The sequence below is a fragment of the Podarcis vaucheri genome (genome assembly GCF_965113315.1).
Source record: "Podarcis vaucheri genome assembly, chromosome: 5".
NCBI classification, from domain to species: Eukaryota; Metazoa; Chordata; class Lepidosauria; order Squamata; family Lacertidae; genus Podarcis; species Podarcis vaucheri.
This window is the reverse complement of record NC_138763.1, coordinates 357374-379955: the sequence shown is the minus strand read 5'-3', so window position 1 is coordinate 379955 and position 22582 is coordinate 357374. Positions and strand designations below refer to the sequence as shown.

The 22582-nt window shown below is 54.0% G+C and overlaps 1 protein-coding gene across 1 annotated transcript; it reads left to right on the top strand.

Moving 5' to 3' along the window:
- The first annotated feature begins 1102 nt into the window (after positions 1-1102).
- MELTF (melanotransferrin) lies at positions 1103-21217 on the top strand. The gene is made up of 16 exons (XM_082224142.1): positions 1103-1731; positions 4671-4825; positions 6626-6725; positions 7254-7436; positions 8136-8292; positions 10129-10196; positions 10626-10816; positions 11058-11238; positions 12154-12305; positions 14121-14217; positions 15060-15254; positions 15971-16127; positions 16546-16613; positions 16694-16881; positions 19450-19645; positions 20794-21217. Exons 1-16 carry the CDS (start codon positions 1683-1685, stop codon positions 20862-20864), a joined length of 2208 nt encoding a protein of 735 aa, XP_082080268.1. The 5' UTR covers positions 1103-1682; the 3' UTR covers positions 20865-21217.
- The last annotated feature ends 1365 nt before the right edge of the window (positions 21218-22582 follow it).

The following is a 22582-nucleotide window of genomic DNA, read 5'->3' as shown; positions in this document are numbered from 1 at the left end:
TGCTGGCCTTCAGCCACTGCTCCCTCAGGCAGGATTCTGAAATTCCAGAAGCCTAGAGGACTTTTGAGCTACTGACTCTTTTATCTCCCTGCCCTTGTATCCCAGCATAGCCAATGTGTGCCCTCTGACCCCCCCCCCCTCTGCCTGTTGCCTTCATGCCTGGTCCTCCCCCCAGGAGCTCCATCTGCCCCCCCTTCTGTAACACACACACACACTTTTGGCTCAACCCCCTTGTCTCATCCCCACCCGAAACCTGTTGAAGAATGTGTCGCTAACCAGGACACATCCTGTCCCTGCCACCCTGACTGCTGCTATTGTATTTACCTTTTAAGAGTATCCCATACACATTCCAGTTTTCAAAATAACCCTCAAGGTTGCCAACCACCCAAAATTAAAAGCAATTCAGATTCAGAATAAAATACTAAAAGCAAGGGTGAAAGTCAAAGTTCTACTTTGTAGGTGGGAAGAGTGAGATTCACAAACACAGCATGAGCAACCCAGGAGTAGAGCCAGCAGTGCAGTGCAGCAGCAAAAAAGTCTGATGCAGTTCCAGGTTGCATTAATGGATGTGTAGTCTCCTGACTGTAAGAAGGCATGTGGTGCCATTGGTTCATTTTGATTAGACCTCACCTAGATTGTCTGATTCTGAACACAGAAGTTTAAGAAGAGTGTCAACAGTCTGGAAGGTGTGGCGAGAAGTGTCCTCTGAGGAATTGGGGGGGGGGGAGAGATGGTTAAGAGCACCAGGAAAGCCACCCAAAGGGCTTGTTTCCTTTTGCCCAGAGGGCAGGATCTGGGCCATCAGGTTCACACCACAAGGAACAGAATTAGGCATCACAAAGACCTTCATGCTGGTACCAGTTGTGAGGCAGACTCAGTCTCAGAAGGTGATCATAGAATCATAGAATCGTAGAGTTGGAAGAGACCACAAGGGCCATCGAGTCCAACCCCCTGCCAAGCAGGAAACACCATCAGAGCACTCCTGACATATGGTTGTCAAGCCTCTGCTTAAAGACCTCCAAAGTAGGAGACTCCACCACACTCCTTGGCAGCAAATTCCACTGTCAAAGTCCACTGGTGGACTTCTTCACTGGAGGCTTTTAAGCAGCAGAGGCGGGGTGGGGTGGGGGATCCCTCACCTATCTGGGATCTTGTGGTAGAGGAGATTCCTGCTACCATCTGTTGAACTTCCTTCCTCTTCTCTTGTTCTGCGCACTTTCCCAGCTGCTGAACCTGCCTTAATTTCCTCCAAGCAGAGGCTGGCTTTCCGTCTGGGACCCCCGGTGCTCATCTAGTGGTTGGTAGCTGCTGCCTCTTCTGCCTGCTGCTTTTCTGTCTGCATCTGCTGCAGAAGAGGAGGCTGCCCAGGGGTCCCAGGAGCCCCTCCTGCCCTTGCTGGTCCACTAGGCTGCAGCAGCTTCCAGGATATGCCTTTGCACGGGCTGTTAATCGGCTAAGCCACTAGGTGGTAGTGAAGCAATGGTAAGCTCTGTTGTCCCCTGACTGCCAGGTGGGGGGGGGGCATTCCTTGAAGGCAGTCATTCACCTTGCCAGATCCAAAGTCTTCCCCCCTCCCCCTGGAGGTGGGGACGTGCAGGGTGGCATTGCCTGCCTCCTTTTCCAGAGAGGACTCCAAGAGAGAAGGCTGAGCAGCAGCTTCCAGAGAGCTCCCTTCCTCCACCATGAAGAGTGTTGCCCGTCCTTCTGCCCTTCTGCTCTGCTTTCAAGCTGGTAGGCTGAAACTCTCTTCGCTGTTGAGGGTCAGATTCCATGGAGAAGGAAGTTTCTTCTTGGGAATTCTCAAGGTGGGGGGAAGGGCCTGGGCCAGAAGATTTCATGGTGGGTTTAGGCACCCCATGGCTTTTTAGGGCTGGTTGCCACTCTTGGGGTTTCCACAGCCTCTCTCTAGCTTAAGCATGGCCCAATTCCTAGCCACGACAGGGCAGTTGGGAGGGAGCAGCCCCAGAGATTCTGCCCAGCAGGATCAGACCCCAGCGAGGGAACAGGCCCTTCTGGCTGATGCACAGATCCAAACAGGATGACCCAAGTGTTCATTTGGCAGGAATACCAACTCATGTACTCTCTCGTGAGGCAAGGGCCCGATCCCACTCTTCCTTGGCAGAGCACCCTGCCAGGGTCCCCCTTCTGGTTCAGCCGTGGGAGTCTCGGAGCGGGGCCTGTCCAAAGAGCAAAGGACCCGCTAGGGCAGTGGCTGCTGTTTTTCCTGCTTTGGGGTAGACTTTGGCTTCCAGGAGCTTGTCCGTTTAAAACCAGCTCTCTCAGGAAATGAGGAAATGGTCGTCCCACATCACCCATTTTCTTGGCAGGCCGGGGGGGGGGGCAGAGATGGCCAGAAACCCCCACAGGCCCCCAGCCCAAATAAATGGCCTTTGCAGTTCCAGCCAGTCCTACAGCTGCAAAGCCGCTGACAGGAACCTCTTCTTGTTGCTTTATGCACAGTTGGTTGATCTTTATAGAATTTTTGTAACAATACATCTAATGAACCCAAACACTAAGAGCTAAGAAACAAAATAGCAGCAGCTGAATTCATAATACCATTAAGGAGACCAGACATGTAATCAAAGGGAAGAGTGAAAAAGGAGTGAAGAAGAAGAGAGAAGGCGTCCAAAGGGGATGTGGATTCTGGCAGAGCCCTCACGGACGGTTCACGCAAACCGTCCCAAAGAGGAGTCCCAGATCGGAGACATTTTGTTTTCTGTGTGCTGCCGGACAGAAGGAGCCCTTCCCTAGGTGTCCAGGGAAGAGAAGGCCCTCTGGCCAAGAATAGTGATTGGGGCAGCTGCTCAGTCCTGCCAGGTCAGCCACGCAGGTCCAGCTCCGCTGTCCCTCTAGCAAATCCCAGGACAGTGGCATACAATGGGCGCAGCGTGGACCCCTGAAGACTTCAGAAATGTTTCTAGGATCAGGCCAATATGGGGAAGGGCGCCTGCGGGGCAAGGCCAGGCAGGGCGTTGAGTGCTGATCCTACTGATCACTCTGGGCAGCTGCCATGCACTTTGGACAGAGGCAGCTGGCGTCCAGGATGCCTGGAAAACAAGCCTAGGGAGGGTAAGACGCAGGTTGAGGTCCAAGGAGGCCTTGCAGCTGTCAGGGTGGGTTGCCATTGCCTTGTGTGCAGTTCTCTGTTCCAGTCCTCCGTAAGGCCACCCGTATTGACCATCCCCACATTCAGCAGAGTCTTACAAGAGCAAATTGTGGTTTGGGGAACTGTACTGAACTACAAGATTCTGCTACAAGCTTTGAGTTTCAGAAGCACTTGAGGCTGCCGGGCCATAGACAGAGACCAGGAGGTGCCATGCGTTCAGCCATCCTGCTGAAGGCAGCAGCAAAAACTGATATTTCAGGAGGGGGAAAGGCAAGAAAGTCCGTCCCCTCTTTGCCCACCCATGGCAGAAAGGCCCCAGGCCACCCAGCTCTTCTCTAGCAACTGTGGGACCCCCGTTTTAATACTGCTGATGGGAATGTTGTTTGTGGAAATACGGCGGCAGTCTGAGCTGTAGTTCTCCACACAATGCTGAGTTGGGAGAAAAGAGCCACTTTGAATCTTGCCAGGGAAAAAGCCAGGAGATATTATGTATGTAGAAACTAAATGATTTGGCTTTGCTCAGCTTTGGTCCATTTGTGCAAGGACCAGGTGGCCTCAGCTTTTATCTTCTCTGCAAAGATGGGACAGAAAGATACAGAAACGGAGCGACCTGCAAACACTACTTTGGCCAAATTCCTATCATCATTTTTACCATCATCAAGAGAACCTGAAGAAATGTTGCTGGTCATTTTCTCTTGCTGGACAACTGAATACGACCTCACATGATGGCACCTGGGATTTGCCACATCAGGAGGAAAGTTGGAGGCTTAACAAGTGACCATGGGTGGTAAATTGCCACCCATATTCACCACATGAAATTGACTGAGGAAGCCATTTCAGAAGCAAAGGGTGGAAGTGGGTCTGTGCCCCCCAGGGTCTGTGCCCCCCAGGGTCCTGCTCCACCCCTCTGCCCCCAGGTGACATGGGCCAAGCTGAACAGTAGGCCCTGCTTGGCTCCTGTCTCATGGGGTCCCTGTGTCTGGGATAAAAGATCCCTTCTGGGGAGGCCCAGCACAGCCCCTCGTGGCCAGATGGACACGTGGAAATGACACCCTTTGAGACAGAGAAGCGCATTCCTGCAGGAGAAGGCTGTCCGTGGCTTCCGGCCCCGATGGCTGGGTTCTCTCTTCCCTGTGGGAGGCCTTGTGCCATTGGATGTCAGCTGCTGAAGACAGCAAGAGGGCGGCAGCCCTGCTTAGGGAAGTTTTTAACTCTTGATGTTTTATCCTGTTTTAATATTCTGTTGGAAGCCGCCCAGAGTGGCTGGGGAAACCCAGCAAGATAGCCGGAGTAAAATAATTATTATTATTATTATTATTATTATTATTATTATTATTATTATTATTATTATAGCACTGCCCTTTTGCTCCGGTCCTACAGGAGGGCTGCACTTTGGGACCCTCCCTGAGCTGGACTAGGAGGGGCCTCCTCCTCCTCCTGCTGCTGCTGAGCTCTTCTGAGGGGTCCCTGAGTATTTCCAGAGCAGCGATCCCCAGGGACACAAACCAGTTGCTCATCCCCAGCAGTTCCTCCCTGTCTCACTTGGCACGTGTGTGCTTTTCAGTCTTTGCCTTGGACCAGCTGAATTGGTGCACAGTCTCTGACAAAGAGCTTGCCAAGTGCAGCGACATGAGCAAAGCCTTCTTCAGGGCCAGCATTCGACCCCTGCTGTCTTGTGTGAGAGGCGTCTCAGCCAGCGACTGCATATCAATGATCAATGTAAGTCTAACTTGCTTGGGTCTGGGGTTGGGGAGGGGAGGCAGGCAACATTTCTGGCTATGACTGGATGGAAGTTCTGGCCCTGCCTGTCCCCTCGGGTGTAGAGTCTCTTCTTTCTCAGGCAGTAAAAAGATAAAGGACCCCTGGACGGTTAAGTCCAGTCAAAGGTGACCAGGGTTGCGGCACTCATCTTACTTTCAGGCCAAGGGAGCCGGTGTCTGTCCACAGACAGCTTTCCAGGTCATGTGGGCAGCTGAACTATACCACTTCTGGCACAACGGGACACCATGATGGAAACCAGAGCACACAGAAATGCCATTTACCTTCCCACCACAGCAGTACCTATTTATCTACTTGCGCTGGCGTGCTTTCAAACTGCTAGGTTGGCAGGAGGTGGGACAGAGCAACGGGAGCTCACCCCGTCACGGGGATTTGAACCGCCAACCTTCCGATTGGCAAACCCAAGAGGCTCAGTGGTTTAGACCATAGCGCCACCCGCGTCTCAGGCAGTACCATCCTATGGATGTGTTAGGAGCTGCTGGGGACCCCAGCAAGAGGTGCTGCTGGGCTTGTGTCCTGAGCACTCAGTGGCTGCCCTGCTTCCCCTTCCGACAGCCTGATGCCAGCTGCGCTGCGCTTTGCTGATGCTGTCTCAGAGAGAGACAGGGAGGTTGGGAGATGGGCTTCCCCAGCTGTTGTGAAGGAGAAAGTGGCAAGCGGCGGGCTTCTTCCTCCCTGCTGCTTCTCTTCATTGCCAGGCAGGCAGGCAGGTGTGCAGAGCACAGGGTGAGGCCTTTGCCTCTGTTTCTTCCTCCAGTCTCATGTTTTGAATCCTTGTTTCTTCTGCTCCCCCTCGGTCACCTCCTTCCCTCCCTCAGGCACATCAGCAAGGCCAGGCTAGGCTGGTGGCTTGGCTGTGCCGAAACTTTCCTGGGGTATTCACCCTGTTGCTAAATGGCTGACTATGAGGTGGGCAGGATCTGGGATCAGCCACCAGGAGGAAGGCAGCTCCTTCTGGCCAGGAACTGAACTTTGCTAGCCAGGGCTGTTGTGCAGATGTGTGAGATATGGGCAGACATATCTTGCTGCCTGTGACGTACCTTCCTTGGGGGTTCCTTGGGGGTTATAGGTCAAGGCGGTGAAACCCCATTGTGGATGTGGGGAAGGTCAGTCTCCTGTTTGAGAGGCTCTCTGGCTTTCTGTATCCCCTGGGCTGAGCCTGTGACTGACAGCACGATGATGGGGTGGGGGGTTGCATCCAGATGTCGTCATCCTGGCAGTTGGGCAGCTCAAGGTGGAACTCTGCATGAGAGAGAAGGAAAACCTTCGAGAGCTGCAGGATTGGCAAACCAAGGGTTGCTACTTGAGAGCAGGATTCCCCAGAGAGCCGGCTGAGCTGAGGGAATGTTTAGCCCAGGGAAAATGGGGGCATTTTCATTGGTTCTCTTTTGCTATTTGTCTCCAAAGGGAAACACGCTGCACCTCTTTTTCTTAAAAATCCATATTTTTTTCCACTTTAGTAAACTCTTTTCTTGTTTCATGACCACTATGTGGTCTCAGCTTATTTTTAACTCTCTCTCTACCTTCACACTACCTTCAGAGGCTTCAATGAGACCCCAGGGAAACTTGGGGGCTGGTGGCTATGAGGAAGCCTGGTGGAAATGGCTACCCTCTTACCAAATTCTTGAAGGAGGGAGGCTGGGCTGGGCAGAGGGGTCTCTTGGCATGAGCCTGCAACTCCCTTCCCTCCTAAGGGGCTGCCAAGCAGGTACCTAAAACGCCCTCCCATTTCCTTGACAGGCAAGTGTGGCGGATGTGGCAGCCGTGGATGGCGGCACCATTTATCAGGCTGGAAAGGAATACAACCTGAAGCCAGTGGTGGGAGAAGCCTATGGCCAAGGTAAGTGAGTTGTTGCCAGCATCCGTCCCTCTCTTCAGGCAGGACCCAGCAGCTGCTCCACTTGTGTGCCACAAATGCCTTTTCTGCTGATAACACATGGGTGCTGGGGGGAAGATCAGTGCCACATAATCTGTATGCACAGCCATCTTCCTTGCATCCAGCCTCACAGCACCCGCGTGGAAAGAGAAGCACTGGTGTTTTCATTTTGTGTGGAGGAACTCAGTGACTTGGCCAGTTCAGTCCAGCAAGGCCAGCACTGGGAGGCAGGATCTCTCTGAGCCAAATCCAGTTCACTCACTGCCACCTGGGCGACGGCTCTTCCCAGTTGCAGCAGCAATTGATTCCAGCAGGCGAAGTCAAGCACTGAGCACGGTTCAAATGTGGGGAACAGCCAAGTGACTGTGTGCATGAAAACCCATGCTGTCTGGACAGGGCTCCAGTGGCCTCCAGGGTGCCATCCTGCTGAGGCCCTGGAGGTCCAAGGCCTTCCTCAGACTGACAGGCCCCCTTCCCACCATCCCTGTGCAGATGTTGGCACATCCTACTATGCAGTGGCTGTTGTGAGAGCAAACTCCAGCTTGACCATCGACAGCTTGCTGAGGACCAAGTCGTGCCACACGGGCATCAACAGGACAGCCGGCTGGAACGTCCCCATTGGCTTTCTTCGTGACAGCGGCCGGATGCCGGTGATGGGCTGCGAGGTAGCTGCAGGTGAGGCCTGAATGCCAAGGGCTGGTTGAGGACGTGCCACCAGCTTCTGAATTGCAGAGAGTCAAACTGCTCCTCTGAGCAGTTGCGCAGATGTCCGTACATTTATGCAATATTCTGGACTGGGGTTGTGGTTGGGTTGCAGCTGGCACAGGAACACCCCCATGTCCTGCCAAAGGAGGTTTCTGTGTGCAGAATTTGACCATGTTCTCTGCAACTGCCAAGTCCAGAGCCTTGCTTTGCTTTGCAAAAGTCCCAGAGAGAGGGGGTTCTCTTCCCACCCCACAGTTTGTGTGTGTGTGTGTGTGTGTGTGTGTGTGTGTGTGTGTTGGGGTCGGGAAGGCACACAGCATCACCTGCAGAGCCCTGAACATGCTGGGTCCTGATGTACTCAGTTGCACACACACACACACACACACACAGAAGAGGACTCTCACTCCCCAGCAGTGGTTTGTGCTCAGCGCAGAGGGAAAGGGGGGTTGTGTGTGCATGTGGGGCTTTGTGGCTCCTTGGCTGGCTGTGAGCTGCACAGGGGTGTCCCTTGAGCTGGGCCAGGGGGGGGGCTGTCCCTCCTTGTCTTCAGAGCTCCTTCCAGCCAAGGCTGCTTCTCCAGCTGCTTTCTCCCCTGGGGCCCGGAGCGGCAGCGGGGGCTGCTCTGGCCTGGCTTGTGGGTCCAGCCCCTCACTCCTCCTTCTCTTCCAGCCGTGGGCAACTATTTCAGTGCCAGCTGTGTCCCTGGAGCCAGTGGAAACGCCTTCCCAGCCAGCCTCTGTGCGCTCTGCCGAGGAGACGGGACCGGCCGGGGGAAATGTGAGCTGAGCCCCAATGAGGAATATTACGACTACATGGGCGCCTTCAGGTACCTTTGGGCCACAAGAGAGTGGGGCCATTTCCCTGGAAATCTAGGAATGCTGAGGAATAAAGAAAGCTTGGCTTATTATATGACATGGAAGTAACAGAATATATCAATGCTGCTTCAGGCAGCAACACTGCAACTGAAGCAGGCAGCAAACCCTACCCTGCGCTAAAGTGGCAATCATTCAGGTTGTTACGGAAAAATCTAGGTGTGAGGCTGCTCAGTCCCCCAGCTGGTCAGGCAGAGGCCGCGGGTCCCGGCGGAATAAAGGAAGGAGTCCAGCCACCAACCGGAGGAAATAGCTGTAGACCAAAGTTTATTGCGCAACAGGTTCAAAGAGGAAATTTGACCCCTGAGGATGGGGTGACAAGGACTTTTAAAACTTTCCCACCATATCCCAAAATACAGTTCACACAGCATCATTGCTACATCACTGACATGTCACAAAAGGGGAGGGGTAGACAGGGGTTACACTAGTTTTACCTTGGCAAACATGTCCAGACAAGTCCTTGGTACAAGATTAGCATAAGCAGACATGGCAGGGCAAGACTCAGGTATAAGATTAGCCTAGGCAAAGACCTCTGAAGTCCCACCACCCAAAGCACAAGAGAACTTCCTTTGCATGTCTGGCCCTTGGCAAGTCTGGTGATGGGATTTGGCTTTCCTTGGCCAACAATCAGCTCAGCAATTGTCACCTCTGGGAACTTCTTGGAGTCCTTTTTCAAGGGGAAAATAGCTTTGGAATGGAGGAAGCTGGCAAGGGAGTTGATTTTATATTATTTTTAAAGCTAGGTACTGTATTTTTTGCTCTATAGGACGCACTTTTTCCCCTCCAAAAATTGAGGGGAAATGTGTGTGCATCCTGTGGAGCGAATGCAGGCTCCTTGGCTTCAGCGATAGCAACGCTAAGCCTCCGAAGCGCAGAGAGAGTGCTCCCTCCGCGCTCCAAAGCCTTTGTGTTGCTTTCGCTGAAGCCTGGAGAGCGAGAGGGGTCGGTGTGCACACAGGGATAGCCGCATGCAGCCCCTCCGGCAGGGAGAGGCTGCACGGGGCTAAAGAGGAAGCCAAAACAGTGAGGGGGATCCATCCCGCTGGCTGCCTTGGCTTGTGCCATAGCCGCGCGCAACCCCTTCGGCAGGGAGAGGCTGCACGGGGCTATGGCTTCTTTAGCCCCACACAGCCTCTCCCGGCAGGGAGAGGTTGCATGCAGCCTGTACGCTGCTCTTTGTGGCTGGGGGGAAATAAGATTTTTTTTCTTGATTTCCCCCCTAAAAACTAGGTGCGCCCTATGGTCCAGTGCATCCTATGGAGCGAAAAATACGGTAACTTCCCTGAGCGGTCAAGTTGAAAGGATACATTCAGGCATAATTTTTCTAACATTTAACTTTAAAGATGTGCACCCCCCCCCCCGTTATTTCCGTAACAAGGTGTTGATTAGTTTTTATTGCTGGCTAGATTTACATATGCTCTTCAATGTCTTCCAGGACATGTCTTTGAGATCAGACTAGTACCAGGGTCAAGAAAGTTCATAATGGGGATATCCTGCTATATTCAGTTATGCCAACCTTCCAACTCATGTCCTGATGATCTACAGGAATACACCATAGGAGAAGCTCAGGTTGACCCTCTCCTATGTACTCTGCTCCCCTGCAAATGGGCGTCTCTGACTTCTTGCCCCACTTGTTTAGGGCTGAGGCAGTGGGGCAGGCAGAGGCAGAGGCAGGCTTGGGGCAGGATCCTCACTCAGGGTCCTCCTGGGAGCAGCAGCCAAAAGCTTCTCACCACGCTGTGCTTCTGCAGCCATTGTGGGGCCTTGACTGTGCCTCGGTTTCCCCTCAGGTGCCTGGTGGACGGAGCAGGGGAGGTGGCCTTTGTGAAGCACAGCACAGTCGCCGAAGCCACCGAGGGTGAGTCAGCCTGCGCAGCTTCTGCCAGGGGGAGCAGGTGGCCTCTTGGGTGAAGATTCAGGCATGTGCCAGGTGCTGGGAGAGGGACCGAAGAGGGGCCACTAACTCCCTTTCCACAAATTCTTCTTTCATCAACACTGGATTTATGGGTCAGGAGGGAGTTATTCCCTCTGCTTCTCTAGGTGAGAAGGGACACCTCACCTGGGGAAGGCACAAGGGCCTTTCTGCTAATGGTTCTCCGGGGGCAGTTTTTAAAATAAATGGAACGCAAAGGCATGAAGCAAGAACAGTGACAAAACTGCTCAGCTTGGCGCAGTTTCCTGTGGTCTCCCTTTCAGTGGTGCTCCTGGTTTGCAGGCGGACTGAGCGGGGAGGGGAGCTGTCCCCGGCCTGTGTGGGTCACTGCCTGTGCTCTGCTCTGCCTTCCAGGCCAAGCTGCCCCCTCGTGGATCCCGCCGGGGCTTCAGGCCACGGACTTCCAGCTCCTTTGCCGGGATGGCAGCAGAGCGGCCGTGACGGAGTGGAGGTCCTGCCACTTGGCCCGTGTCCCTGCGCACGCCGTGGTGGCCAGGGAGGACGCGAATGCGAGCCTCATCTTCCAGCTGCTCAGCCAGGGGCAGGTGGGTCCCTCTGGCTCCCCGGCCCCCTCCCCGGCCTCTGCTTCAGCTGCTGGCCTGACTGGAGATGAGGGGTGCCCACCCCACCCCCCGACGGCCTGCTGCATCTCCCCAGCGTCACCTGCTCTGCAGAGATGGAGAGGAAGGCGGGGTGCTGAGCTTCTCTGGGCTCTTCTCCCTCAGTTGCAGACTTGGGGGAGATTGTGCTGTTAAGAAGAGACTTCCTTTTCTGTCATTGTTGCAGCAAAGGTTTAACACCGAAGGTGCTGATTTCCAGATGTTTGACTCTTCAGCCTATGATGGAAAGAATCTTCTCTTCAAAGACTCCACCATGGAGCTGGTTCCCATTGTGGGGCAGTCCTACCAGGCCTGGCTGGGGGAAGAGTACATGCATGTCGTGCGGGGACTGGACTGTGACCCTACAAGTATGGGGCATCTGGGGGTTGGCTCTCTAAGGAAGAGCGGTGGCCCCTGGCTGGAGGGCAGGCCCTGGGAGAAAGAGCCACCAGGGCTGGGCAGAGGGTCAGCAATGGGGCGGGGCAGGCAAACTAGCCTGGGTGCCTGTGGTCAAGGAGGCTTCGTAGTGAGAGCTGCCTCCTGCGGGAGGGAGTTCCACAGGGGAATTCTGTGCTGCCTGAAGAAGGGCTTCCTCTTATCTGTCCAGAGCCTTCCAATCTTCGGCTTCAGGCGGGGTCCACCAGTTGTACAGTTAGAAGAGAGGGAGGAAACTTTGCTCTGATGGTGTTTCCTGCTTGGCAGGGGGTTGGACTCGATGGCCCTTGTGGTCTCTTCCAACTCTGTGATTCTATGATTCTATGATTCCACTTGCTCAATGCCAGGCAGAATTTTATAAACTTCTATCATGCTGCTTCTTCCTTGCCTCTGGGACTTTTTAGAGAAGTCCCCAGCACTGCAATCTTCCCTCGTAAGGGAGTGGCGGCACCCCTCTGACCGTTTTGGGGGTGCTTTCCTGAACCTTTCCTGCCCAAGGTCCATGTGCTCCAGGGCCTTGATCTGTTTCCAGATGCTCTGACCCCCCACATTCTGCTCTCCTTAACCTGTGGCCCTCCAGGTGTTTCTGATGAGTGTTGGACATGTTAGACAACATCTCACCTGCCTGATGGCAGCCTTTCTGAGAAGAGTGCACTTGCAGCTTGGTGTCCTTTCCCCCCTCATGGCAGGCACAGAGTTTCTTCTCAGTGTCTTTGCACAGGGACCCCCAGGATCTCAGTCATGCCCCCCTCAGCGTGGGATTTGCTGACCCATGGCTTGCTTGCCTGGGAGCTGGGCCTGCTGTGGGCCTGCCATGTCCTCAGCCGCTCTTTTTTCTGGGGCTACAGGGCTGCCTCCCTTCCTGCGCTGGTGCGTCTTGTCTACAGAGGAGATCTGGAAATGCAGCCAGATGGCCACCGCCTTCAAGGACAAGCAGCTGAAGCCGGAGCTGCAGTGTGTTTCGGCAGAGAGTCCTGAGCAGTGCATGGAGCACATCCAGGTCTGGTGCCCAGCGTGGTGGGTTAGCCTGGGGGCTGCTGCTGCTGCTGCCCTCTGCTGGCAGGGCCCAGGGGCACCTGGCAGACCTCAGGTGGCCGTCAGGGAGATGGGGAGGGGTCTCCTCCCAGGGTGCTTGCCAGGCAGGCAGCAGGCTGTTGGACTAGCTGCATGAGAATACCTGGCCTGGGGTGGCAGTGGTCTGTTGTATCTCTTTGTTCTATTTTCATTCTGCTTTCCAGGCAAATATTGTCTCCCAAGCAGCTCAGGGCAAATGAAGGGGGGGGTGGAGAGACAGACAGGTGGAATAAAAGAGAGAGGCACTGCCCCAAGGAGAGAAAAGGCAGGAGGGAGAAGTGGGGGTGCCGGGGGCTGGGAAATGGTCAGCAGGGGACGGGCAGCAGCTCAGGCCTCTGCCTGCAGCTTCCATCCCAGAGGGCAACTCCAGGTGGGGCTGTGGGAGGGCCTGGCCCCAAATCCCGGGAGAGCCATGTCTGCCATTCAGGGCAGACAGTGCTGGGAAGGGGAGGCAGCTGCCCAGGATCCTCTGCCAGGATCCTTCTGCTCTTCTCTCCCTGTGGCCCTGGCTGGGCAACAGCTCCCTCTTCCTGCCCTTGGTGATGGATGGGGCTTAATTCCCTCCCCCCCAGGACCAGGGCAACTGGCCACGGGAGCCAAGAGTTTGTTCTGGCCGTGGGGGGCAGGCAGGGGGAGCCAGCTCCTGGCAGCTGCTCCTTCTTGTTCTCCACATCCATTCTGGACACAGCAGAATCGGTGCCTTGGCTGAGAGAGTTTGTAGCGGCCCCGAAGCAGTTGGGTCAGTCAGGGCCTTTCTTCTCCTCCCCACTCCTCTTCCATTGGGGGTTGGGGCCATTTGGACGCACAGCCTCCCAAGCGCATCCCTCCAGGGGCAAATCCCTCTCACCTGACCAGGAGCACCAGAGCTACTAAAGGAAGTCATGCCGGCCCTTTGCCTTATTCATTCAAAATAATGACAAGCAGCCAAATAACAACGTTAAAAAAAATCACAAAACCTGCACCTGTCAGAACCAATAAAAGACGTTGGGTCAAAACAGCAGGTGAAGCCCAGAGCACCACCATCAATGAATCCCAGGGTGGAGGTCTGGGGGGGGGTGTGTCATTGGCGTCCAGAGAAGAGCCTTTGGCGAGTCTTGCCTTCACAGCCTGGCATGGGCACCGAGGTGGTCCTTTGGGCACTGAGAATCCTAGAATTGTAGGGACCCCTGAGGGTCCTCTAGTCCACCCCCTTCAGTGCAGGAATCTCAGCTCAAAGCATCCACAACAGATGGCCATCCAACCTCTGCTCAAAACACTACCTTCTGAGGAAGTCCACCGCCCACGGCTGAATGGCTCTTTACCCTCTTGAAGCTCTTCCCAGCATGTGCCATGTGATTTCAGACTGGGACTCTGGAATTCATGGCTTGCGCTCAGGGAGCCCTCAGGGAGACGGAGTGAAGCCGAGGGATGGGAGCATCTGGGCATGGACTAAGCCGAAGGAAAGCTATCAGGCAGCCATGCCCAGATGGGTTAGAGGGCAGGATGGGTGTCACGTATCTGGTGGGGAACAGACCACCAGGCCACAGGAGGGCTTGCTGGACTGGCTTCTCCTTGCCACCTCCTGCTGCCCCCCCCCCTTGGGTCTCAGCCTTCCCCTCTGCATCCATTTCCTTCTGTGAGCAAGACAGGACAGTGCAGATGGGGGCCATTTGGGGACAGGCGTTGGGGCAGGCAGGCACCTCCGCTCCCCCCCCCACGTGACTCAGCCGGGTCTTAAAAGGATGTTTTGATTTCCTTTCAGAACAGAGACATTGACGTTGTGTCTCTGGCCGGAGAGGATATTTACACGGCCGGGGAGACATACGGCCTGGTGCCAGCTGCTGGCGAGCGTTACGCAGGTGAGGAGGCTGGCAGGACTGAAGGCCCCTTGTGTGCAAGCTGCTTTGTGGCCGACTGGCTGGCGATTCAGTGCCCACAAACGTGGCCACCGCCCAGCTGGGCACCACAGGGCTGAACCAAGGGGTTCTCTAGGGACCTTTCCAGGCCTCCAGGAGGAGCCCCCAAGCGCAAAGGTCCGCGGGGCAATTGGTGATTGGCAGTGAAGACATAAAGAGCCTGGAGGCCTCGGATTTCTGGCTCAGACTGTGCTCAAGTGCTGATCTTCAAGGAGACAGGAGACCCACCGCACTCCTTTCCCCCTTGCTCTCTTGCCCCGTGGGGCTCACAAGCCGAGGGCTTCCTTCTGGCCTTTGTACTGGGGCTGGGCTCCCCTGAGGACAGTTGTGGGCCACCTGTCAGGTTCCTGGGTCACGCAGGCCCCAGAAGGTTTGGCCAGGGCGGATAAGAAAGGAGTCCTTCAAGAGCTGGGGGGGGGCCCACACGTTGCCCACCTGTAACCCCGACTGGGGCAGGGGCTTGCCTTGCCAGCCTCGTACTGTGCCTTGGCGGGGCACTTTGGCTGCCAGTCTTTGCCCAGCTCTTCCTCTTTCCTCTAAGACAACAGTCACTGAACAAGGAGGACCCAAGGAGGGAAGCATGTGTGTCTCGGGGGGGGGGGCGGGCGACCCTCCGCTGTGTAAACAGAAATGATCCCTGTCCCTCTATGGTGCCCCTTGTCTTTCCTGACCCCTTCATTTCAAGCTCTTGTCCAAAATGCTGCTCTTTTTTAGAGATCCCCTTTTAAACAGCTAAAGGAGGGGGCAGAGGGGGCTCAGGGTGTCTTTTGTGTCCCCCCCCCCAGATGAGGACACCAGCAGCACCTACTATGCAGTGGCCCTTGTGAGGCGGGTGGCTGATGACGCCTTCACCATCTACGAGCTGCAAGGAAGAAAGTCCTGCCACGCAGGCTATGGGACCATGGCTGGGTGGAAGATGCCCATTGGCCTCTTGCTGAAGAAGGGGTTCATTCGCCCTCAGGGCTGCAACATCCCCAAAGGTAGGGGGGCAGGAGGGGGCTGCTGTTTGGGACTCTGGGTTGACCCTTTGGGGCCAAAGGAGACATGGAGGGCATACACAGACCTCGGCTGGAGAGAGAGAGAGAGAGAGAGAAGGGGGCAAAGGGTGGAGGGGCCCTTGACCCCCCTTCTCCCCCCGCCTTTCTCCCAGCTCCTGCGTGTGGCTGCCCCCCCCGAGGGGGTCATGGGGTCACTACCACCAGGCCAGCTAAGGCAGGTGCTGAGGCCTCCTCTGGCCCAGCAGAGGACGCCACCTGATGCTGAAGCAGGCCAGTGCTCTCCACCCCTCAGTCTTGCCTGGGCTGAACAGAACTCGCCCTCTGGAGTCTCACAGCACCGTCGAATTGTAGAGTTGGAAGGGGCCCCTGGGGTCATCTAGTCCACTCCTGGTCTCAGGCAGGGAGTCTTCTCTGGCGCTGCCTGGGGTTGTGCCGGGGACCTTCTGCATGCCTAGCAGGGACTCTGCCTTGGAGCTGTGGCCCACCAGCCTCTCAGGTGAGTCAGAGTTTGGCCCAAAGCTCTGCCCTCATCCTGGTTCATCCAGGACCTGATGAAGCCTCATGCATCCAGCCAGGGCCCCTTCCAAGTCCCTCCTTCCGAGGGCCCAGCTGTTCTTGGGGCCCCTCCTGGCCTTGCTGAACCGCGCCCTCATGGGCTCATGCCCGGCTTCGCCCCCTTCCTCCTCCTCTCGTTCCAGCGGTGAGCACCTTCTTCTCTGGCAGCTGCGTTCCTGGAGTCCCGGGAGACGGCTACCTGCACAGCCTGTGTGAGCTCTGCATTGGGGACCTCAGTGGCAAATACAAGTGCAATGCCAGCAGCCAAGAACGTTACTATGGCCACGCTGGAGCCTTCAGGTAACGGGGACTGGCAGGGGGTGCCAGCTGGCCTGAGCCTCAAGTGCCTGGCAGGAGACCGGAGGGGGTCTTTCTTTCCTCTTGCTTGCCACCCGGAAGGCTCTGGGCAGAGACTCTTGGGGTGTGAGCAGGGGGCATTCCCTGAGACAGAGCGGCGCATGTGTTGTCCAAGTCAGATGGCACTGATTGCAGCAGGGAAGGGTGTTTTCAGTACAGAAAAAGGGGGGATGTACGTGGTTCCTCTCAGCCCACAACCACAAAACCAACCACGGAAGCTGTTCACATCAGCCAAAGCTCCTGGCTGCCACTGGCCATTCCACCTGCGGGGGGGGGGGGGGGTCTCCATGCCTTGCTTTGCTGCTGCTGGAGCTCCTTCTGCCCCCTGCTTCACAGGTCAACCTCTTGGTGTTCTTTGCAGGTGTTTAGCTGAGGGTAAAGGCGATGTGGCCTTTGTCAAGCACTCCACAGTCTTTGAAAACACAGATGGTAGGTTGCCCACTCCTGTCTTTTATGATCCCTCCCTCCCTCTCCTTGAAACCACTCTCTGAGCACTTTTGTCCTTCCAGGGAACAACATGGGCTCCTGGGCCTCCCAGCTGCGCTCGGGGGATTTCCAGCTCTTGTGCCCAAATGGTGCCCGCGCGGAAGTTAGCCAGTTCGCCCACTGTCATTGGGGACAGGTGCCCGCCCACGCCATCATGGTCCACCCAGACACAAACGCTTTGGCTGTTTTTGGACTTCTGAACATTGCACAGGTACCGGTTTATGGCTTAGAAGAGAGACAACACAAGAGGGCACCACCGTCGTCTTCATCCTCCTGAGGGCGCTCTTTTCCCTCACTGCTGTGCTTCCTGTTGGGCACCAGGGTGCCAGTGGGAGGTGGGCCCCCCTGGCCTGATCCAGCACTGCCAGGCACTCCTTCTGTCTGCCTTCCCTCTGGTGATTCTGCCCGCAGAGGCCAGGCTGGCAGCAAGGAGCCTGGTGCTCTCAGGAGGGGCCCCGACACCCCTTGGCACTCTGACCCCTGGTGGCGATGCAAGGTCAGACAGCGGAGGGAGGTCCCTGCTAGTTCTTGGATCCCTGTTTGGTTTTCACGTGGTTTAGGTAGTTTATTCTGCCGCTGGTTTATTTGAACTTGGGGCTTATCCACACTTCCTTTTCCTCCGCTCTTTGCAGGCATGGCCCACAATTTAATGCTCTGTGTCCAAACACACACCCCCTTTTTGATCTACAGCCTTCCCCCCCAACCCCACTCTTTACAGCTCAATTGGAGCAAACGGCAATCCAAAGAAAACCCCAACTGACATTTGCTCTGACTGAGCACTAAAGAGTGGGTTTTCGTGGGGAAAGTTCTGAGGCAAAATAAATGCTCCAACACAGAGTGTTAAAGCCCTAACTCTTGTCGCTGTGTTGAGCTGCTCTGTTTCTGCTCACTCCCCTTGTGGGTCAGGATCAAACAAAAAGGCAGGGTGTAAATGAAGCCCCCTTCCACCACCCACCCTTCCTGCTCCTGAGATTTGTGGGCTTGGTTTTGATGCACTTTCTCAACCCTGTTTCCAACAATGGACCCTCATAGGAAACTCTCCACCCCTCCCACCCCACTTCGCCCCACAGAGTTGGAAGGGACCTCAAGGGTTATCTAGTCCAACCACCTGGCAGTGCAGGAAATCCAAGACCACATCATCCCTGCTAGATAGGCCATCCCAGTCTGAGCTTAACTTCTGGATGCAAGTGAACAAGAAATGAGAATAGGATCAACATGGTCACAGCAGGATTGTGGAACAGCCGAGCAGCAGGATTTCTCAGTAGCTTGGCTTGGCTTTTGCTAAGATTTTTTTTATAAGCTTCAAGTGTGAAAATAGTAAATGGGCATCTAGGTGCCGTCAGCATGAAATGAAAATAAAATAAAATCAGGAAAAGGTTTCAGTAATGGAGGAGAAGGGGCAGATGAATGATGGGGGGGGGAATGAACAATGCAAAGGTTGTTGCTGAAAGATTTAGAGCGGAGTTGCTGGTTATGTTTAAACTTTCATGGAAAAATCCAAGGAATCAGAGCACTGCAGCGTCACCCAGCACTCAGCCTCCTCCTTGAGTAAATATTTATAGCAGCACTGCAGGCTGTGAGTGGGAAGGATTCTGGTCTGGAGGTGGCCCAGGAGCCTCCAGGCGAGTGAGGACTAACCTGTGATTCAGGAGTACAGATTAGGTTCATCTGTGATGCTACAAAGCAAAACGCTAGTAAAACTATCCATTTATATTTCCAGCACTTATGGAATGTTTGAAAAGTATAAATTGTCTCATTCAAAAATATGATCCCAAGAATATGATCTGAACCTCTCTGGGGGTTTTTTACATGAAATTTCAAAAGAGTTTAAAATGCAGACAACAAAAAGGAATGAACACAACACTTGATAAGATCACAAAAAGGAATCCCACTAAAAGTCGAAACAAAATAAAAATTCCTTCCAGTAGCACCTTAGAGACCAACTAGTTTGTTATTGGTATGGCTTTTGTATGCATGCACAGGAAAGCCATACCAATAACACTTAGCTGGTCTCTAAGGTGCTACTGGAAGGAATTTATTCTATTTTGTTTTGACTATTGCAGACCAACACGGCTACCTACCTGTAACCCACTAAAAGTGTTAGTTGCTTACCTGAGCAGTTCCTGGTTGGCGCACACATTTTCACTGGGGGGGGGAGAAGGAGAATTTATTTATGCCCCCCACCCACCCGGGTTTCCCCAGCCACTCTGGGTGGCTCCAGATTAAAAACAGGAAAAAAAATCAAACATTAAAAAGTTCCCTAAACGGCCAGTGATAAAAACCACACTCAAGATGATAATAGAAAGCAATTTATTGGTGTACAAAGCTTCACTGAAAGCATGCTATCTTCTCAGAAAATAATGGTATTTTGAAGTTAGAGGAAAACAAAACAACTTAAAGCAATGCAGCATAGTATTTTTTAGAACAGTATCATTTTAAAATGGTGTAAGCCTAGCACTACAATGGCAGTGACAGAGCAACCAGCCAGTGTTTGCTGAAGGTCAGAGCTCCCCCAATTTCTTCTAGTCCATCTAGTTGTGAAGCATAATTTCGAAGCATATTCACCTTTTGGAATTAAGTTAATAGTGAGCCAAACAAGGCAACCCAGTGTAGCGAACTTCTTGCTTCTCCCCGCTCTGGTGCTAGGAATCACAAGGTGCTGGGAACCCCCCTGCCTGCTCTCTGCAAACTCTGGCAGGCAGCAGCTCCTCAGCCCCCCCCCCGCTCCAAAAGGAGAGGTGCTCCTGGGTGTAACCAGGGACCTCTGCTTGGCTTTCAGGACTTCTTTGGCGACCACAATGAAAATGGATTCCAAATGTTCAACTCTGCAGCCTTCAAAGGGAAAGATTTGATCTTCAGGGACTCCACCGTTGCCATTGTGCCAGTTGGGGCGAGGAGGACGGCCATCTCCTGGCTGGGGGAGCCATTTGTGGAGGCCCTGCAGGGCCTGAGGGCTTCCCAGTGCTCTGGTGCAGGTGAGTCTGAGAAGCCCCATGGACTCCCCCCCCCCGCCCTCTCCTGTCACTGCAGCAGGGAGAAGTGACCCATGGACTATATCCAGCATGCCCAGTGTCAGCATACTAGTTTATTATATGACAGTTGCATTTCTGTCATTCCAATAATTGACAAAACAGGCCTGTCTCTCAACACTGTGAGCATGTCACAGCCTCCCTGCTCTCCATTGAATCAGTTCAGTTGATTTGTCCATTTTTGCCATTTCTAAGTATAGTATCATTACTTTCATTCCACGTATATCCCACCCTTTCTCCCAAAGGAGCCTGGGCGCACCATTGACACAATGTCCTTTTAAAAGCCTATGTGAATTTTTGTTAATGAATGTGTCTGGCTACTCCTGAGGGTCCCTGGAGGGGAGGGATCCCTGATCCTGGGCTGGGAGGGGAGAGGGAGCAATCCATATCCCAGCCCTAGCACTGAGCTGAGAGGAAAGAGACTGCTCCCCCCTCACCAATCTGGGGAAGGAGTGAGGGGAGGATAGGCATCCTTGTCCCTGCATATATCTGGGCCTCAAAGGTTCTGTGGAACACGGTGATCCTCACGCCTTCCGTGTAGCATAGAAGTTGGTTTGCTTTTAAAATATTTTTAATTAATTTTTCACAAAGAAAAAAAACTTTACAAATTTTACCATAAACCATAACTTACTTTATCAATTGACTTGGAAGTTTATAAACTTATGCATGGCATGGGAAAGGTAGATAGAGGAAAGCTTTTTCCCCTCTCCCCCAACACTGAAACTTGTGGACATCCAATGAAACTGAGTGTTGGAAGATTCAGGACAAAGAAAAGAAAATCCTTCTTCACACAGCTTAGGAACTCCCTCCTACCGGAGGCAGTGATGGCCAGCAACCTGGATGGCTTTAAAAGAGGATTCGACAAATTCCTGGAGGGTCAGTGGCTCCTTGCCCTGATGGCTCTGCTCTACCTTCACTGTGGGAAGCAGCTTGCCTCTGAATCTCAGCTGTCGGGAATCCCCAATGCAACGAGTGCTGCTCCATGCAGGTCCTGCTTCTGGGCTTCCTGCCAGCTTCCAGTTGGCCAATGGGAGAGCAGGTTGTTGGTCCTGCAGGCCCTTCTCATATCCTTATGTCCATAGGTTACCTTCCAGCTGTGTCAGTGAATGTCTTCCTCCTGCTGCTGATGACAAGTCTTGGTCTTGCTGGATTCTGCTCTCCGTGATCCATTGGCTGAATGCCAACATGCCAGGAGGCAAAAGGCCGCTGCAACATGGACCACCACCACAAAGTCAACAAACCAAGCAAATCAGCTGGCCTGATCCATCTGGAAGAAGTGGACCGTGCTGGGCCTTCCTTTTTCTTCAGCTAAAGCATTTCCACTGTGGTGGGAAGAAGCCTGGCCTCTCCAGGGCTCCTGCACTAGCCTTCCTTCTCTGGCACAGTCGGGGGGGGGGGGGGCTCAGAAGCTCTTGTTTACCATTTTGGTTAATTATCATGTCGTTCAGAACTGACAAACTGGTTATTCATAACTGAGATTTGTTTGAAACAAGTTAACTCCAAGCGACGGCTTATGAAACACACCTCACAACCTTGGAGTAGATGAGCTTGGGGGGGGGGGGAGGACTTGTCTCCTCCCCTCCAAGACTAGCCAGGCTTCCTTGTGATGTCTGACTGCAGCCCCTTTTGGGAGGCTTGGCTCTGCATCCAGAGATCGAGAAATGGCTCCTCTCCCCTTGTCTGCCTGCAGTTATGGCCCTGGGCTCAGGTGTGCTGGGAGGAGGCAAGGAGCTGCATGTCTGCCTGCTGATTGCTTGAAGAGCGTCACTGTGTCCATCTTTTTATACTAACTAGACTAACACAATTACTGTATTTATTAACTCCCTTGAGAGTCCTGCTATGAATAAAAAAGCAGGCTATAAACAGAATAAACAGGAGGCAGAGGTGATGGCAAGGAAGGCATTTTCCAGCCCTGCCTATCTTGGCTATATGTTGCAGCACCTAGAAATCCAACGCCAAAGAGCCTTCCATAAGCAACAAAAGGGCAAAACCTCTTAGTAAATGCCTGCAGTAGCTATCGTGAAGGGAGACAAAGTTAAGTAACTACAGTTTCCAGGATTTTGCCACAACAATAACAGCAAACCTTAGTAACATGAGATGTTAGCCATACCTGCCATGGCTTCTGGGGCTGGAAAAACTCACCTGGGCGCAGATGAACAGTCTGAGAAGGAATATACCAGCCAGCACTAAGCATGCAGAGAACCCTCCCCAATGCTTTGGATGAAGCCGCCTCAGCTTCACCAGACCTGCCTCGATTGGGCAGTTGTCCACTGGAAACGACGACAATCCCTAGTTGTGAAAAGCCAGCTCTGGAAAGGTCGAAATAAAGCATAATCTCCAGTCTGGGGCAGGTGCAGATAATCTGGATCAAAGAGGGTTGTCCTTCTGCCACAGACTCTAACTGCACACCCCAACATCTCCGTGTGATGGCAATAGGGCCCTGTGCCACCATTCCTTCTCTCTACTGATCAGCACAGGGCTCCGTTGCACCTGTGCTCCAGCATGCTTTGAGGGGGGGGGAATGGAAGGCTTGGCCTCCCCACTGGACACATCATTCGGTGCAAAGGAAACTGAGGGATGTCACCTCAAGTGTGTGTGTGTGCGCGAGTGTCGGGCTAGGCGGGGGTTACTGAGAGAGGAGACCCGGGCCGGTCAGTATCTCAGCACCTTCCAGTCGAGGAATGGCTGGCTCCCCCCCCCCCCCGCGCATTCATGCAACTAATTCCCTGAACTTCCCCATCTCGGCAGAGGAGAGGGGGGTCTTCGCTGCTCTGCAAATTGTGGAGCCTGCCCAGCGCAGCCCAAGCCTTGAAGCACCACCGGAGCAGGGGGCCTCGGAGCCTCCGGCAAGGAAAGCGAATTCTGGGCCGAGAGCGATGCCTC